Genomic DNA, 18,600 nt, shown 5'->3' on the forward strand with positions numbered 1-18,600 from the left:
CAGGACTGAAGGAGAATACCAAACAGTGTCTGTCTGTGTCTCTGCCCACCCCCCACCACCACCCGGAGAACCCTCTCATAGCAGACAAAAGCAATGAATCAGGCTGCCCTGTGAAACCATGACAGAGGGTTTGATCCTTTAAGTGTTCACACTCACTGTGCACTCCTGGCCTGAAGAGCCTTAGCGTGATAAATAATACTAATGAGGCACATGTTTATGTCTTTAATCTTTCGGCGCTTCTGTGCTTATAGGACATCGATATGGCGGAAATCCAATTAAAACATTTTTGAAAACACTGAAGCATTTGGGAGAAGGATACACATACCTAGAACAATGTCATCATAGTTTCCACATTACAAGAGCATTTAAGTGTTCTCACTGTTTCTAAGAAGAAGCTTTGACAGATAGAAATAAAACTTGTTTGCACCAGGTTTAGTTTGTTATTCTTTGTTTTAAGCCCAAAATAAATATAGAGACACATGATTTAGGGCACTGGAATGATAAAGACTTCGTAGTAACATTATCTAACAAGATAATGTCAGCACTGATAGGAGCTAACAGCAGCCAATTCAATTACAAGATAATTAGCATTGTTGAGAGAAATGTAGCTTAGCGCAAGTTCAATCAGGAAGACCAATATCCTCTGGTGTTACACGTCACTTCAATACTCTCTCCTCTCTCATTAAGTGATCAGGGGCGTTACTCCCCGGCTAGCCAATCATCGCATCCGCTAACCCCTTTAAATCTGCTCTTCCCTCTCCGTCAGTTGTCATTTCAGGTGTCAACGTGCAACCCTCCTCCACCCCTTCGCCTCCTGTCTCCTAATACAGGGCCAAGCTACAACCTTCTCCCTTCAGACCGGACCGAACTACTTATCACCACCACCAGTGTCTAGACCCCGGGGGGTTCATCGGAGCGGTTTTCCCCTCCTGAATGATCATCCTGCAAACTGGGGCCTAATCGCCAAACATCATTCCATTCACTTGTTGTAATCCGTCAATCATTATTCCTTCATATTATGTGTCCCTGTAATAAACATGTATTTCATACATCACGTCTCTCCTGATTGAAATATAATTAAGTGGTTGAATGACGGGAAAAGTCTGTGAACCAAACCTGAGTTATATCAACCAAGAGGGGTCACACTACCTCAACAGCATAAGGACAAGAACACAAAATTAGTCGAGCAAATCTCCCAGTCCTAGATCCACATGCAGTTAGCCATACGTGGAAACTTGCTGGTTGGACTCAGTGTTTGACATTCATGTTAAATGCATGGAAATTAGTGGTGCACGATAATTATCGGCCCGATAATTATCGGTCCGATATTAGGAATTATGACGTCATCCCGATAAACCCGATAACAGTATTAATAGCCCCGATAATATACAATATATTTTTTGGGTAAAAAAAAGAAAAAAATACTGCGGTGTGGGTGGATTGGGATGAGGGGCGCTTGTTTTTCACTCGGCTCCTCCCGTTTTGCCAGTACTGTGGTATTAGTGGTTTAGGAAGAGGGGAGTTTTTCACAAATCCAGCGCTCCCTAACTCATGCCTGGCTGTGACGTAAATGGTGTGCGGCCGTGAAGCGAGGACAGTAAACAAACATGTCGCCGGTAGTATGGGACTATTTCAAAGTTTCAGAGTTAGATAGTTCGCTTGCTATTTGTATTAACAAATGCAAAGCAGAAGTTCCACGAGGAGGGAAAAAGGCAACGAGCTATAATACTTCCAACCTGATTAGTCACCTGAAACATCGCCATCGCTACGATGGTGTGTTAAAAGCGTACGAAGACGCCTGCGCTGCTAAACTAGAGGCGAATCCAAAGCCAGCTGCAAAGGCACCGGGGCTTTTACCTATCGACGAGGCTTTTGAAAAAGGCAAGAAGTTTGCCAGAGACGACCCCAGGGCTAAAACGATCTCTAACTTCATCATAGAAATGATGGCGCTTGACGAGAGTCAAAACTGTTCTTGGCTTTGTTTTGTTCATAGTAGTAATGCTCATGTCATTTGCTCACTACTAGTCTTTTTTTTACCACCAGGTGTGCAAAAACTACAGGTACATTTAATATATATTATATTATTATCGGTTATCGGTATCGGTCTTGAGAAGCAGGAAGTTATCGGTATCGGTTTCAAAAAACCAATATCGTGCATCCCTAATGGGAATGGAATGAAAGGAATTCACACAGGTTGACCCTGATGTACTGTACGTTGTTTTGTACATTCTTCAAAGTTAGCACAAGCTATGAAGCCCCGTCTTGGAAAAACATTCAAATAGTCTTGCTTTAATGCCAAATGGTGAAACGTCATTGTAGTGAAAGATTGCAGATTTGTTGCTGGACAAGGTGGTCAGGATTACAAGTAGTCTACTCTACATGTTTTTAAACGGGTGTTAATAAAGTATTTTAATCAGTTTCCAAATTGGTTCATAGACCTCCTCTTTGTTAAGATATTAAAATAGCAGAGTTAGTAGCAGCCTGAATTCCAGCTTGATGAGTAGCTCAACCGACAGTTTGAAAATTCTGCTTTACTTTCCACACAAAACACTTAGCCACATACATTGGCTTGGAGCCTGCCAACATTCCCCTTGTGCGAAGGAGTCTAAAGATAGAGGGGGGGTGGGGGGGGGGGGGACTGCCTTGCAAGGACTTTCTAACTTTTCCAGTCAGAAAATCGATAACACTTTGGCAGCTCTAGTTTCCTTTTAGCATCTGCAATACATACATATTGAACAGGGTTCACATCTCCTCACAACATGTCCTCCCACAGCGGTTCAGTAAAAACAATTGAGGCAAAACCACAACCTTTGGAGGAAGGCCAAGTCCATACCACTATCCAAGGCTACGTCTCTGTGGTGAAAATAGCAGTGCAGTGCTAACAAGTTATTTCTGACTCGTCCTCTCCACCCGGCCTCTGTAATCACTCCAAAAGGTGGACTAAATCACAGGAGACACACAAAGACACAAATCTTCCTCAACCCCATAGAGACAAGATAAACTAATCATGTGTTCATGTAAACAGCAGTTATTTTAGCAATAGAAAATGAATCCCACATAAATAAATAGCTCCAAAGTTGCTAGTGTATGCGATTTGGTCAATTATTTTTACTCAAGAAAACAGAACTGGAAAAGGCAGAATATCAAATTCCCACCACCAACCACCAGGCTAAAAGGAAGGCTAGTTTAGGGGATCTTATGGGGTTGGGACAATGGGAGCTGCTGTACAGTAAGCCTCCCCAAACTCCATAACTTTGCTGAGTCTGCCCTTCCTTTGCTGGAACACAGGAAGCTCATCTGAATCACACAGGAAGCCAGTATCGTGGCCACATCTCCGTCTTGAAGTCATAAATAATTATGAACTATTTGGCTTCAAATGTGGGCGAGAAAGACAGAGAGAGGGAGAGAACAGAGTGCTTTGTCACAGGGAGTTGAAAAGGCCTTTAGCTGCCAAGACGGCAGCATATTGTCTTTGTGAATGGAGCATGTCCGATTCCCTAACCAGGCCATCACCAAGCTCAAAGCTAAACAAGCCTGGAAACTGCTTCACGCAATGCTATCGAAATATCCAAAAGAGCTCACTGAAAAGTAATAAACAGCTGTCTTAGGTAATATTAATGTGTCTAGAACGATTTACAAAATCTGCACAATCACCTGCACTGCAGAGACTAATAATGTAGATACATGACAGTAGTCTGCAGTCTAAGATAAATATTTACAGCAGAGGGGTGATTATTCACCGGTCTGAAGGGACGAAGAGAAAGACCAGAGCTAACAGTCAATCTGCTAGAGAGGAGCTGTTGCTACTGGGAGACAGACCTTGACTTCTTAAAATGAAGTTACCTTAAGTCAGGCTAGACGATCTAAAAAAATATCTAAATATATCAGATCAATATCAATATTGCAACCATAGAGGGGTTTCCTATTGGTGCGTACCGTGAACTGTAGGGTAAGTTCAGAGCATTACATCCATTTACTGTAATGCAGACTTCATTGACCAGGAATACACACTTATGCGATACCACAAGATCAAAATGTAAGAGGACATAATCTCATAAGACGTTGGCTGTTTGTGGGTGAATATAAATAAATATAAAGTGCTTTCAAAGACGAGTAATAAAGTATTTGACCTGATGACGTGTCTAGATGAAATGCTAAAAGGATCACATGGTCATATCAGTCCATCCTACGGGCTGGAGGAATGTGTGCAAAACATTTCAAGGTAAAAAGACAGCCTCGTCACTTTCTATGAGAACAGCAGCACAGAGATCAAACTACAGTACAACATCTGTCCCACAGAAGCTAACAAAGAGCATGTGGAAACTGCTGCGTTAAGTCCCAGGCTGTTCTGTTTTGCGCTAAACAAACAGTTATGTCAAAGATTGGTCTTAATCCAATTTAAACCCAGCAGTGGGGCAGCTGTGGACACCTTTGCTGACTTTCTGCCAAGGCCCTAGTGCTCGAACACTGGCAAAAATAAGGACACGCAGATGTCTTTCATTAGGCCCCTGACTTGACACTTGAACTAGAGGGCCTCCGTTTCCGCTACCACGGGAGAGTGAACACTGCAGAGCTGAAACGGTGAGCAGTCCACGTTTACACGCATTTCCTCCTGGGAACAGTTGAGGAATATCTGTCATGTTTCATTCTCCAGGCATTCTAAGGTACTGGACATTGTGTTCTAAAACATTGCTGCTGTATCACTTATTCTGAACAGTAGACTTACTTTACTGCTATACAACTTTCAAGCTGCATGTCCCTGAACTGTACAGCTGGTGTTGAATAGAAATGAGTGAATTAGATTTCAAGTTGTTCTGACATTTTCTTTCAGTGTGGTGTTGTTCCTTACATGCTGCTGGACGTCTGCCTCATTAGCCTTCTTCAATTTGAGTGTAACGCTGAACTTGTACGGATACAAGTTCAGCGTTACACTAACATTGAAGAGCTTAGCCATTAAGGGTCGTGAGCAACTTCAACTACTTCCCTTGTATGTCGAAGGAAGTGTTTTATTACTTTGATGGGAACAGTTGGTTCTTTTAAGTATTATATGTACACTTTAGGGCTGCTCAATTAATCGCATTTTAATCGCAATTACGATTTTGGCTTGCAACGATTATGAAAACAACATAATCGAAATAAAACGATTTTATTTTATTGTTCTTATTGGTTTTTCAGTTGAATTATACTTCAAGTTCAGGGTAATCAACTGTTAAAAACATACTGTTCACATTTTTCTTTTCAATAAATGGATGTTTTCAAAGTAAATGGATAATCGTTTTTAATAATCGTGATATCAATTATTGACCCAAATAATCGAGATTATGATTTTTGACATAATCGAGCAGCCCTAGTACACTTGTAAGCATTTTTGGTTTTATCTTTTTACAATTTGTGTTGGGAAAGACATCTCAGTGAAGTTAGATATTGGCCGTTTCAGTCAGAACAATTGTCTCCTCTTATCGAGCTACATCAGATATAAATCTGTTGAATGAGTAGCGCATCCAAGTGTGTTTTTGTCTCTCCTGCCGACTCACCTAACAGCAGTGAGACATCAGCGTAACTGACCACGTCCACGCGGGCAGAGAACACGGTTTGCATTGTGTTGGTTCTGTGTCCATGCATATACGGCCCTGAGGGGAGGGTCATGGGACCTCATCAATCCTAAGTGAGACAAATGTCAAAATACCTAAGAATACCATTTGTATTTCCAAGACGTCCAGATAATGTTTAGATATCATAGATATAAAAAAATTGTCAAATTTGTAAATTATGACAACTTCTTTTAGCATCAATACCAAAGTAATGTTTTTCATAAGGAAATATAAACGTTGCTGTTATGAGAGTTTCATAACCAAAAAATGCTTCTTAATACCATCTCCTTATTTAAACAAAGAATATGCCGATATTCTCAAACAGCCCTTGATTTAAACACAAGAAGCAGAAACTGAGATTTATCTTAACAATAAAATCTAAAAAAACACGCCACTAAATACTTTGCTTTGTTGCTTGTTATCTCACATCGGCCTGTATTCATTTCATACAACGGTCCACCGTCTCCGATCTAATAAAAGGCCCAAAAATACATCGTAGGAACATTATTTGATACTATAATCGGTACTAGCAATGGATTGAGGTGACCCAGCCCCATGTTTTCCATCGGAGTATAACGACCATTTCTCTGACAGCTACGTTATTGTAAGTGTGGTGAAGACTACCGGCATTCACGTTAATGAATAAAACCACATTTCTAAACAAAAACTCTTCTGTGTCCTTGAACTGAGTCCTTTTGTGAATGAAAGGCACATAAACGTTTATTTCCATCTCAAATGCCCTTGCAGTTAGACATTCACGCAGTCACAACAGTAAACACAGTATGACAGAACACGAAAAACTTCTACTATGTATTTACTACCAACATGATTCGCCTCGCTTCCTCAGCAGACCTTGGCAGGCAGAGGTCAGCTTTAACCATGCCATTCCTCACCGGTGCTTCAGAGGCTGTTTTTGGAAACAACACCCCCTCCATAAAAGGCCCAGAATGTGGAGAAGAAAACAAAGATAGAGAAAAGCAAAGGCTTGGCTAAAAGCAGCTCTGGGAGGTCACAAACCAAAAGGCCCACACCGCAATCTAGCTTCGAAAATATACAAATGTGAGCCAAAAATAATCTTTAGAAGAAAGGAACAGGACAAAAGCGGCAGAAGATTATTGTGTTGCACAGAAAATAAGCAAGTCGTACATTTTCCTCACTGTATATTTAATCTAACTGGACTCAAAATTAGACTACCATATGTGTTTTGAAAAACCTTTAGAATGTAGAGAAGACTACAGAGGTTTGTGCTGTGGGTCAGCCATGTGATTCAGAGTCTAACAAATCACAAATATATGCTCTTTCGGGATCATCAGCTGTGAAACTAGCAAGGTAAGTGTGTGTGTGTGTGTGTGTGTGTGTGTGTGTGTGTGTGTGTGTGTGTGTGCGTGTGCATGTGTGTGTGTGTGTGTGGTAGAGGTAAATGGCTGTAACAGGCGACTATGTGTACTGCTTTACGCCTCTGAGCCCGGGATCTCCCTCTGCGGCACAAAGCATGTGTCGCAGAGGGCAATTGTTCACATTCGTCACTCCTGTCCAGTCCTACACACACACACACACACACACACACACACACACACACACACACACAGAAAATCAGAAAAACACACACATGGGAAACGTCACATGTCCAGTAGAAAGGCCTGGGTGTGGCCCCTCTAAGTGACCTCGTAAATGAGGTGGGAGCCGGAAGCAGCTGGTCCCCGGGGCTAGGTCACATCCATTCAGCTGGTGGCTACCGGCTCCACTAAAGTCTTTAGCCCCGCCCCCACTGTCCTACATTTACCCTCCTCCTCAATTAGCCTTCCTCCCCCTCCCTGCTTACTGTCCTTCCTCAACGCCCTTCGCCTTCCATATCTCCTCCTGACGTTCTCTCTCCCTCCCTTCCTGTCTCCATTAGGCTGATTAAACTGATGCTGAGGCTCTCCTCTGTGGAGTCAGTTGAATGTATCAGGCCTTCATCCTTCTGCCCTCCTCCACATGAAATCAATGGATGCTGTGCCGCCTGTCAATCATTGCTGCTTGTTAGCCCAAGATACTGAGTGTTTTGCATCCAGTCCTCTCCTGTAAATCCTAGCCAACCCATCCATACAGGTCTCTGTTTCCTGTTTCCAGGATTTCATTCATAACTGACTTTCAACTCTCTTCCCCCCTGGGCAGTCAGCATCACATGTGAAGTGATCCCAGAGTAACTCAAACATATCATGTGAGATATTGTTGAGAAGAAGCCCTTTCATATGACCATCCACATTACATGTGCATGACAGCCTGTTGCATCTGATAACAAACAGGTGAATCGAATAGTAAATGTTGGTCAAAATAACCCAGAGAAGATGTATTTATTTATTAATAGGGAGAGCACACACTCACACAACACCACCAACATACAGTACCAATAATATCAGTAATAACTACATCCCAGCACCTAAACATTACTAGAAAAAAATGTTAAAGCTATTTATAGTGTTACCTTATCATGTAAATCACAAACTCAATTACTTTCCCCCGTTATATAGGAAAATTAGGATGTTGCCAAGTGAATGAGAGCACCATGACATCCGTGTTAATTTGATATGTAACACTGAACATATAGCACACACCTTTAAAACATATCGTTAGAGAATATTTTGAGGCTTAGATAAAAAAAAAGTACGTATATTAGCTTTCTTACCTTGGCGCTGTGGTTTTATTTCCGAGGCAACATACAGAAGAAGTAAGCTAGCTGTTCTCCCAGTGATGGTCCGCTACGCCGCAGACAGACAGCAACTCTCTGCCCTGTTGGCACCGGGGGGCCACTTTCTCCTCCGAAAAAGTCACGGTCAATTTCCCCCGCTGCTCATTCCCTCCCCAACTTTCCTCCACAGAGGAAAATGTAGAGCGTGTTTATTAAAACCAAATGCGGGAACAGTTCGGTAGCCGGAGAGGGGACACAAAATCCCAGCAGCGCTCGTGCCTCTTTTTCTCGGTCTAATTCAGGGGAAAGCGGAGAGGCAAAACCGCTGAGGTGCGCTCGTGCTACCCAAAACACAGTGTTACACAGAGCTTCCGGTTATATCCTTTCAAAATAAAACTGAAATGTTGCCGCCAGCTGTGTTTTTAAACTCGATTGAATTGTTTTTTCCCGTTCACAGTTATGCAAGTATGACATTATTCTTATTTCTTCTTACTATGCATAAGGTGTATGAAGTCACACAATACAATTATTACAATAGTGTTGTTGAATGCTGACATATGAACACTTAAACTAGTGATTTAGCAAGTGTTTACCTTAGATTTTTTGCAGTAGCTTTCTGGCTGTTTACTATATTCATATACAAATAGGGATTTAAGCATGTACATTTTTTTTAGATATTTTTTTTAATTAACTACTAAAACTACCAACAAGTTATCTTTACTTTGAATCATTTGCCGTTTGTGGTACCCTTCTTTGACCCTATATATATATATATATATTATATAATATACCAGTCCGATTTCACAAAAATAATCAGTAATAGAACAGGGCCTTTTTTAGACAATGGCTACACGTTGATACCTGTGGTTGTTACATTGATACCCCTACGTTTACAGATAATCACTTATCACATCATGATTTAGTGAAGGATACAACAAATAGAGCTAAAAATACAAACACAAAGGAGGTTTGACATCTACAAACTGATACGTAGAATGAAATAACTGGAAATAATTATCCATTGCAGACCCATTACATACCTATCACATTTCAAGAGCTTTTATTTTGAAGGCAGCTGTTAATTATATCCTGTTTTGTTTTTGCTTAATGTTTCCGGTTTGATGCAGCCCCAGTCTGACCCTCTTGCCTACGTAGAGGACACCCCCACTCACAAAATTGCCTATTTATACAGATGCTGGCAACACGTCTATTAAATGTTCCATTAATCTGTTGTTACTCCATCATAATGGCTGTCTGTCAACATCATCATCATCAATGTACTGCTCTTTTATTATAAACAGAAGCAACTTGAGTACAGAAACAGCACCATCGTGTTGTAACACTGTATCATTCAACAATTAAACCAAAAGCTAAGTACAATTTTTCCCCCCTCATGATGATTTATTGTTTCTTAATAAATGACCGCAAACAATAAGAAAACAAGACAATAACTTGATACAGGCGATCTTAAAAACAATTCAAGGTTTCGTGACGAGTGAAATGAAAAACCAGAAATTGTGTTATTGTTAATTTATCTAAAAATAATGTATTTTATTCATCATGCATATATTTCTCCTGATTTAAATAATGTTGGTGTCTTAAGTCTGTTCCTGATGAGTCTTTGTATAAAGAAAGTCATATCTTATTACAAAAGTTAATAAACCTCTACTTTTAAAATAACACTAACATATTTTTGTTAATTTTGAAAAAACTAAACAAAAGAAGAAGCTGAGGCGCTTTAACTACACCGTTTTTGGATCCGTTTCAGTGAAAATAATCATCATAGCCGGCTATGTATTTACTTTCAACTTAATAGCAAGTTATTTCTGTCTGAGCACTTGAGATGTAATGGGAAAAATGAGAAAGAAAACAAACCATCATGTCCGGAAGACCCTTGAATCCTGTTTAGTCCTCAGGGAATGTTTACTAGGAAATGCAGCACTTTATCTCCTTGCCCCTTGAGACGGGTGAAAAGTGGAATCTGCTTTAACTGGAGCGAAACTCACATTTTGTCCATCCTCTCCCCTACTGGATTGGATTTTAAAAAGTACAAAAGTTTGAAATTAATGTAAATTAGTACGACTAATATGATCCAGATGCAACAGTCATGTCACTGATACAAATAAAGAATTGAGATCAGAGGCATTGCTTGGTTGCATGAGTGAAGAGTGAGCAAAAATGACCAAAAGAGTAAAGAGATGAGTGTTGACTCAGTAACAGGAAGTGGAGGTGATAGAGATGAGGCAACATGTCCAAAGGCAACATAGCAGAGGCTCAGACAGACTGGATGTGACCCAAAGATGGAAGACTTCATGGAAACTCTTTTTATCAGATGACATGTCTCTCCTCTGACTCAAGTGATCTCCTCCAACTAAAAATGTTGGTCAAATGTAAAACTGTTTATTGACGGTAAGTCCTCTTAACAGTAACAATCCTCCTATTTTTCTATCTTAACCGTTCTATCTTTAATTAAGTGATTTAAAGTGTTCATTTACACTGAGCTCTGGCGCCCCCTTTGGTCAGTTTTGGTCATCTCATGAGACAAATAGCTAAAAGCAAAATGCAATAATAGTTCCTTTACATTTTCTTGTTTTTCCTTTCATAGCATCCCAAAATCCTGTAATTTCCTTAACATTCAGAACAAACAACTTTCATTGTCATGGCAACATAATAATGGGTGTTTTTTATGAAGTGAAATCAGTGATCATTAATTCAATTATGTATACGTGTGATGTATTTACTGTTACATCTGACTGGATGTAAACCAATGAAAAGAACCATCCACACAGGCACTGGTAGACTTAACTATGGCATAAATGCATTTTGTGTCATGAGAACTCTTTATTTAGCAAACTATGTGACTTGTCCGGGGGAAAACGAGTGAGACTTTTGTAGAAATGTTGTGTTAAATGTAGTAAGTCCGACTACCCGTTAGACATTCCTACCTTGTTCTAATAGTCCACTGTGCCATCTAGTGGTGTAACGGTAGACTGCAGGCAGAGTTCACAGCAGTCAGGGGCGCTGTGTTCAATTCAGTGGTGGAGGTAGTTAACACATACAAAGATAACAAGTACTCCAATATAAGTTAAAATCTTGTGTGGTCCCTGTGACAGTTTTATTATAACATTAAAACTCATTAAAACATATCATATATATTAAACTGGAATGGATCAATCTGCAGAATGAGTACTTTTGCTTTTGGTACTTTAATTATATTTGTATTTGTACTTTTGTACTTTTACTTTGAATGCAGGACTTTAATTGTAACAGAGCATCCATACACCCTGGTACTTCTACTTTTACTTAATGACTTTGTATACTGCAGGGTAGCTTGTGAATTTACTCCAGTCTGATTTAAGAGTTGATTATATTTCACATCATTGATCCACATCTGTAAAGTAACTAAAGGTAGGCCTACTAAATAAATGTAGTCGAGTAAAAGTGCATGATTTACTTCTGAATTGTATAGTCAAGTAGAAGTACAAAGTAGCAAAGTACATGAATGCAGTACAGGGCAACTTATTAGGAAGGGGTAGTGCTCATTTACAAAATATTGCATGAGTTTCCAGTCATACACACCACTGACAGTTATTGAATAGTATTTCTTTAAAACTTTGTCTGTATTCTTTGTAAGAATAAATGTTGATAATTCTTGGTTTCTTCATTGGTTGACTGGTTTATTAATTAATGCATGATGCTTGCTTCAGGCAGCATTAAAAGAGATTAAAAAAAGGATTTAGGGGGGGGGGCTGAGTAACAAATCTCTTGCAGTTAATTGTGCACGAAGAATATGCCGCACAATGATGTTACAAGTCTAATTTGGTTGTTTATGTTAATGGAGACTAAGCATTGCTGTGCTTTTTATCTAATATGTACCAATGTTTAAAGACATTAAGCATCACAAATAATTGCCAATATTCCAAGTCTGCTAAAGTAAGACACTGCAACACTTATGGATACCTCCTCATAGGAAACGTAAATCAGTGGAGACTGGTTTAATTTCTGCTAATGATAGACCTCTAGAAAAGCAGCTGAGCGAGTCAGAGCGACTGAGTGGCTCACATCAGGTTCACATTAGTGGTCAGTACCCGCCCTACGCTCCATCAGTTTACCGCTGTTTACTAATAGGTGGGTAATAATTACATGCTTCACTTGTTGTTTCCATCTGCTCTGAGATCTAGGAAAATATAGTCCCTATTTATTACTTGCTGTCAGAATCAGTTGCATTTGATCTTAGATCTCCTCCAACAACTGTTATTGAAAAATAACCTATAGTAAGTAAATGTTCAAATTCCTACGTATGAAGATTCTTTTTCGTTTTAGTCTTAGAAGTGCTAGGTTGTAAGAAAAACCTGGGCACCATGCTTTTGTTTATATCAGTGTATTGCTGTAATTCAAGCTACTTTCATGCAGAAAACAGATGTTCCTTCAGAGAGCTGCTGGTGTAACCCTTAACAGCTCTGATGTGGATCTGAGACGATCTAAAGTTGGAGTTTCACAAAACAAATATCGTTTATTTTTTATTTTTAAGGCTTTGCTGTTTATTCATTTTTTCCTACAACAGCAAATTACAGAAGCAGTATTGAAAATAAAAGTCTTATTTTCTTGTTCTTGTAAAAAACCAAACAAAAATCTGCACAAAATTTGAATGACAGTACAAAACGAAGCGCTAATATGCCATGTAAATGGAGGGAGGGACATTAATGTTGGGAAATCTTTTATGCCTTTTTCAATAATGAAAACATCATAATATTTTTTACATTTCAGAATTATATCACATAATCTGAAACTATATATATAGATTTATAAAAAAGAGGAAAGAAATGAACACGTGTTTTTTGTGTTTTTGACTTTCTTCTGGGTTTTTTTTTGCAAAGAAATGCTATAAACACATAAACCTCTTAAATATATTTATCAGTGCAACATTGTTTGTTTTGAGTCCACGCTACAGTATCCGTTTTCTCTAGTTTAGCAGACGTCGCTGGAGCTACAGTCCTCCGTGTAGCTGCGAGCGCAGACAAAAGGTGTCGAGAGGAGTGGGAGGTCAAATCTGAAATGAACAAGCTGAGAATGTGTTCATTACAAAGCACACGGATGTGAAAGACGTCACCCTTCTCAGGATTTTTGATTGTTTTATTGTGGTGTGGAAAAACCACAGAGTTCCGGTCCCTTGCGCCATTGTGTCCTGAAATTGTCAATCTCACAGGGAGTTCCCCTTGAAGCGTCTAGTGGTGGGATTGTCCCCTCCATCCATCCATCAGCAAACAAGAGAGATTCAAAAGAGTTCACATTGAGGTGACAGCTGCACTTCTTTTAAGCTTAAAAAGAGATTAAAAAAAGAGCATCACACATTGCTTTTCTCTACAAGCGTTCCCCCTCTTGATTTCTTCTTGGGGGGCTTTGACCGAGCAAGTTTGTGAGTGATGACCATTATTGACCTGTACATGAAAACCCCCGGTGAGAAAGAAGGGGGCGACCATCCTTTGGTATAGCCACACACAGGGAGCCAGGTGACCTGATTCAGGTGACGCCACTCGATCCCCCCGCTGTACCAGTGTCCCGTCCTAATGACATCAGCTCTGACATCACAACGTTATGGCTGCTACACGTGAAACACGTACAAATTCTTTGCGGACCGAGAAAGGCCTTAAGCTACAATACAGCATGTGAACAATACAAACTGGGTTTATCTTCAGACAAATGTGTCTGGCTAAAGGAATGATAGCACCATTCTTCAGTTAGTGTGTTTACCCCTCTTTTAATTGGCTCCTATCGGGGGGGAATCAATAACAAAGTGCATTCAAGCTGCATTGTCCAGAGGGCACTTCATCAGTGAACAATCCACAGTGACGTTTGGAGGTGAGAAGCTAGTTCTGAGCTAAAGCAAAGTAATGATGATTGTTTTTTGGTATGCTGGCAGATATTTATATTTCACCACCTCCTTTGCCGTTGTCGTGAATGTGTTATTAAAATGTTCTGGGGATCAATCAAATTCGAAGCAGAGATCTGATGAAGATATGAGAGATTCGGTTTTTGTTGTTGTTACCTTTTGATTAATTCATCCTGTGGTGGTTTTGGTGAAGTGGGTGTTTTCGTGACAGATGGCTTGAATGCACATTGAAATCGCTGTAATATCACACAAATATTACTCATCTGAGCAAAGTAATCTAAAATAGAAAACCATAACACTGCATCTTCCACAAAAAACAGTCAGAAGATTGTATTTACACACACACACACCCATGAAAAAAGGGATACTGCAGCTTTTTTCCTTTTTCCTTTCTTTAAAAAGGGCAATAAAATATATTAAAACGTATTTACAGTGTATGGTTTTTTGGACAGAAAAAAACAAAACAAAGCGCTGTGACTGATATCTTGTTTGCCAGGTATTAAAGATAATGTACCCCTGTTTCCTGTCATCATAACTTTTGCCAAGTACAGTAAAAAATACCCCGCCCACATCAACAGAGGAGGCCAACCGAAATGTACTAAAGGCACTGTCAGAACCATACATTGCCATGAATGGGACCCTCACTTTAGAGTGACAGAGGTCAAAGGGGAGAGAGTACATGTTTCAGGGTCAAGGGTTATGAGCCCACCCTGTATGCTCATCATTGGGCACATCTACAGTTTTGCCGGATATGGTTCATTTTGATACATCTCTTTCCGAACTTGAAAATAAACAGCCTTCATGAACTGATAATAAAAAAAAGAAATTTCTTTCCCAGAAAACGATAAATACTTTAAACATTATTAATAAATTGGTCTCAACACCAGCATCCGATTGTAAAAATGAATGAAAATCAAAATAGAAAATTAAAATATCATCTAAATCATCTGTACATATTTTTTTCTGTATGTTTATTTGTACACAGTGTCCCCTACTGGTAGGTTATTTTTACTGCAGCTCCTGAGAAAAGCGTGGATCAGTCCAAACCTCCCATTGGTTCCTGAACCTGTCCCTCATCCAGAGTGTTGAGGGTGTTGGCAGTCCTTTGAGCCTGCCTTCTCGTGGAGATACGAGAGGATAAGCCTACAGCCAGTCTTGTGCACGCTCTGCACGTGATACAGTCACATGATGCATTCAGTCCCTCCTCACGCCTCCGAGTATGAGCTCTGTACATTGAGTTTGTCTTTCTTTAGCTTAACGCCGTCCACTAGCTCAAAGTTATAGTTCTCCAGGGCTGATAAGTTCCTGTCCGACATGCCTCCATGCGAGCAGGCGCAGTACAGCACCACGCCGCAGATGGCCCCCAGAAAGACCCCCAGAGCGGACATGGCGATGATGGTAATGAGGATGGGGTCGAGCGTCTTCAGCATGTTGCCTGCTCCGCTGATCTGGTTGGTCTCCACAAAGTCTGGGTACTCAGTGATGTCTTCAACTGGAGGGGAGAGAGAGATGCAGAAAAGGAGAGTGAGATGTGATATAAACTTTGAAATGTGGGCAAATAGTTCTCAAAAAGGGAAACAGCTAATAAACCCTCCATGTGTGAAATAACTTACGGATTTCATTGAGGCGGTCCTCTGGCAGCATCGACTCGGTGGGTACGTCAGGATCTGTTCAAACAGAAATTTTAATGAAATCCAATGTCAAAGAAAACTGTGTAGTGAAATTGCAGATCAAGCGCTGGATGCAGGCATTGAAGCTATGAAAACTGAAAGCCTTACCTTTGCAGTCCGCCATGCTGAGTCCATCGAGAACTTTAATGTCATCAACAGCAATGTCCCCCCAGCTCTTTCTCTCCACCAGACTTTCCAGCACCACCTTGAAAAAAAGAACTTTTTCAGCAACTTCTTTTGGATACCAAAATGGAACCACCATGGGTACAGTGGTTTAATACTTCAATCATTTCATGGACTAATCGTTTACCTGATAGGGTTTGTTGGTTCGTGGCACGAGGACACGACCTTCTCTCCAGCGGTTCCCTTGGTGACCACTGACCGTCCACAGCAGGATGTCAGCCGGTCCGTCAACGGTCTGTTTGCGCTGTTTAATATGTAGTGTGCCAATGTGTGGCCCAAACATGTGATACCAAAAGGACACGCACAGGTCTGAGTCCGGGGAGCTGACCACGGGGCTGACCAGCCGAGCCACCTCCGTCTCCTGGGGGCTCGTCGCCAAGGTGTAGATGAAGTTCCCCGATCCGCCTGTTGGAAAAAAAATTGCTTGTATCAGTGACAGATAAAACAACTTTGCGGATGAAAAGAAACAAGAGGAGGTTCATAAAAAGGTGGGATAAATTAAGTGGAACCCTTACCTGTGTGGTCCATGTTAGGTCCGGTATTTAAGGTGGGGGTGCCGCTGGACTGGATCTGCCACCTGGAGCCAGTGTCCTCTGATATCCAGCTGCAAAAGGACGGGTCGTTGGCCCAGCCGAAGTCACAGGCAAACCACAGAAAAGCTGCAAATGTGAAGAAAACAAAAGGTGAAGATCGTGTGACAGGAGATCGTATTTCATCATCTTCCTTATTACAAAAGGAGAAATTGCCAGGAGCTATGGGCTTTCAACCAACAATGACCTGGGGGCCTGTCATGATGTGACTGTAGGCTACACTTTGGAGCCTCATTCATTCATTCTGATCAATACAAAGCACTAGAGGGCAGCAAAGAACTGTGGGATGTTCGCTCAGAGTCCCATTGCTGGGGGAGATAAAAACGGCACTCAGGAGGGAGAGCCAGACAGGGACAGTTATGGCTCAAAAAGAGGAGCTGACAGCCCAGACCTCATGTATACCTTATGTCTTGGCTACAGTAATGACTTCTTTAATCAAAGTAACAGGGCATATACAGAGGTATAGAGGGATACTTAGAAGAGGCAGAGCACAAAAGACAGGGAAAGAGGAAGATGGGGTGTCTGGACAAGGTGTCCAGTTGAGAAAGCATTCATAGCGACCCGCAGAGAGCTCAATATTTTAATGAGAGCAGAGACTTGAGGTTTGAAGACAGCTATGGTAACAGAGCCGGGGCCCCATTCCAACAATGCAATCCCCCATGGATGGACACACACCGCGCTGAAGGAGCCTCAGTGGAGGCAAAACAATGTGTGGGAGCGCAGGCTTTAGTGTTTTTTTTCCTTCAAATTCGATAAAGAAAGACTTCCAAGGAACGAGAGGGAGCGAGATGTTTGGGATGTTTGCCAGGACCTCAGACTCCAGCATGAGATGCTTTTAGAGATACAGTTAATGAGCCAATATTCCCTTTAATAATGGGAATGTTTTAACTAGCTTCTACAGGCAACGGCTCTATTTGCCCATTAAACTCAAAGGATGGAATTCCCATGTGGAACCACATTCGAGACGCCAAGCCCCTTTCTTTTCGTCGAGACAACCCATTCCCAATTAAATGTCTTTTTCCATTCTTGGGAGGCTTTTACTAAGGCTACCATCAAGCTGTGGATAAGATGAGCAGCCATATGACTCACTTGGCCATTTGATGAATAGAAAAAGAGCCTTTTTTTCGCCAAATGTCATCAGAAAGTAGATCCTTGGAGATTAGAGTGCATGGCACGCACACACCCAAACAAACACACACAGATAGGCAGAACTGATTAACAGGCGTGGTCTTCAAATAAAAAGTCAGGCGGATGAGTGTTTATCCACAGAAATGTAGTTCTGTTTGTACACACACAAATGTGGATACACACACCTGCACCTTAGCTCTCATCTATCATAGCTGGTGGCCTAGCAGACTGCAGACAGACCACAGAGCCAGCTGAGGGGGGGTGGGTGGAGCCTATGGCCCATTAGCCAAGGTCAGTCTGGGGCACAGCTTCTCAGCTGGCTGCTGCCTCATCAACCTGCTATAGGAAACAGCACTGTGTGTGTGTGTGTCTGCATGTGACCCCAAAGCACACCCAATTTCCTGTGGTCATTTGCATTGTGCTCTTCTGTTTTTGTGTTACGGTGTGTGTGTGTGTTGAGTGTGTGGCAGAGTCGGCCCAGTGATTAGTGATTATGCTGAGGAGGCAGCAACAGAGCACTAGTGCTAATCATCAGCTAGCCCTGCATCACACAACCTCGCTCACCCTGTCAGCAGGAGCCTCTCAGGGCCATATCATCAGCTTTAATAACAGACACACATCAGAGAGGCCGCCTCAAGCTGGCAATCATTAGCTAAGGTACGCTTTTTGATAAATCCATGGAAATTAATTCAGAAAAACCTTGAGCGGTTAAATATTTATTCCACGATTCAACATTCTCATCATGTAACGTTTGATGGCATCAGGTTCAGCATTTAGAAAGAGGTGGAATCATTGAAGGGAAAGAGAATAATTGGTCACACTATCTATGACGCACATGTCTATAATGCTAGATAAACATACTTAAAATGCGTTATGA

The 18,600-nt window shown here is 41.1% G+C and overlaps 2 protein-coding genes across 4 annotated transcripts in view; both read right to left on the reverse strand.

Annotated features, from left to right (window-relative positions):
* The window catches only part of itgb1a (integrin, beta 1a), a 28,384-nt gene extending 19,798 nt beyond the window's left edge, over positions 1-8,586 (reverse strand). The window contains exon 1 of one of the 2 annotated variants that reach the window (XM_034222619.1): positions 8,260-8,586. The gene's annotated coding sequence lies outside the window, so the exon portion shown is untranslated. The remainder of the gene's footprint in view (positions 1-8,259) is intronic. The other variant, XM_034222620.1, reaches the window with a different exon arrangement.
* A 4,192-nt stretch (positions 8,587-12,778) lies between these two features.
* The window catches only part of nrp1a (neuropilin 1a), a 60,930-nt gene continuing 55,108 nt past the window's right edge, over positions 12,779-18,600 (reverse strand). For both annotated transcript variants that reach the window (XM_034222597.1, XM_034222596.1), the window contains exons 14-18: positions 16,521-16,664; positions 16,133-16,410; positions 15,931-16,027; positions 15,766-15,819; positions 12,779-15,644 (exon numbers count right to left, since the gene is read on the reverse strand). In XM_034222597.1, the coding sequence (XP_034078488.1) occupies positions 15,358-15,644; positions 15,766-15,819; positions 15,931-16,027; positions 16,133-16,410; positions 16,521-16,664 (860 nt within the window). In that variant the 3' untranslated portion in view covers positions 12,779-15,357. The remainder of the gene's footprint in view (positions 15,645-15,765; positions 15,820-15,930; positions 16,028-16,132; positions 16,411-16,520; positions 16,665-18,600) is intronic.

The sequence above is a fragment of the Gymnodraco acuticeps genome, unplaced genomic scaffold (assembly GCF_902827175.1).
Source record: "Gymnodraco acuticeps unplaced genomic scaffold, fGymAcu1.1, whole genome shotgun sequence".
Taxonomy (NCBI): domain Eukaryota; kingdom Metazoa; phylum Chordata; class Actinopteri; order Perciformes; family Bathydraconidae; genus Gymnodraco; species Gymnodraco acuticeps.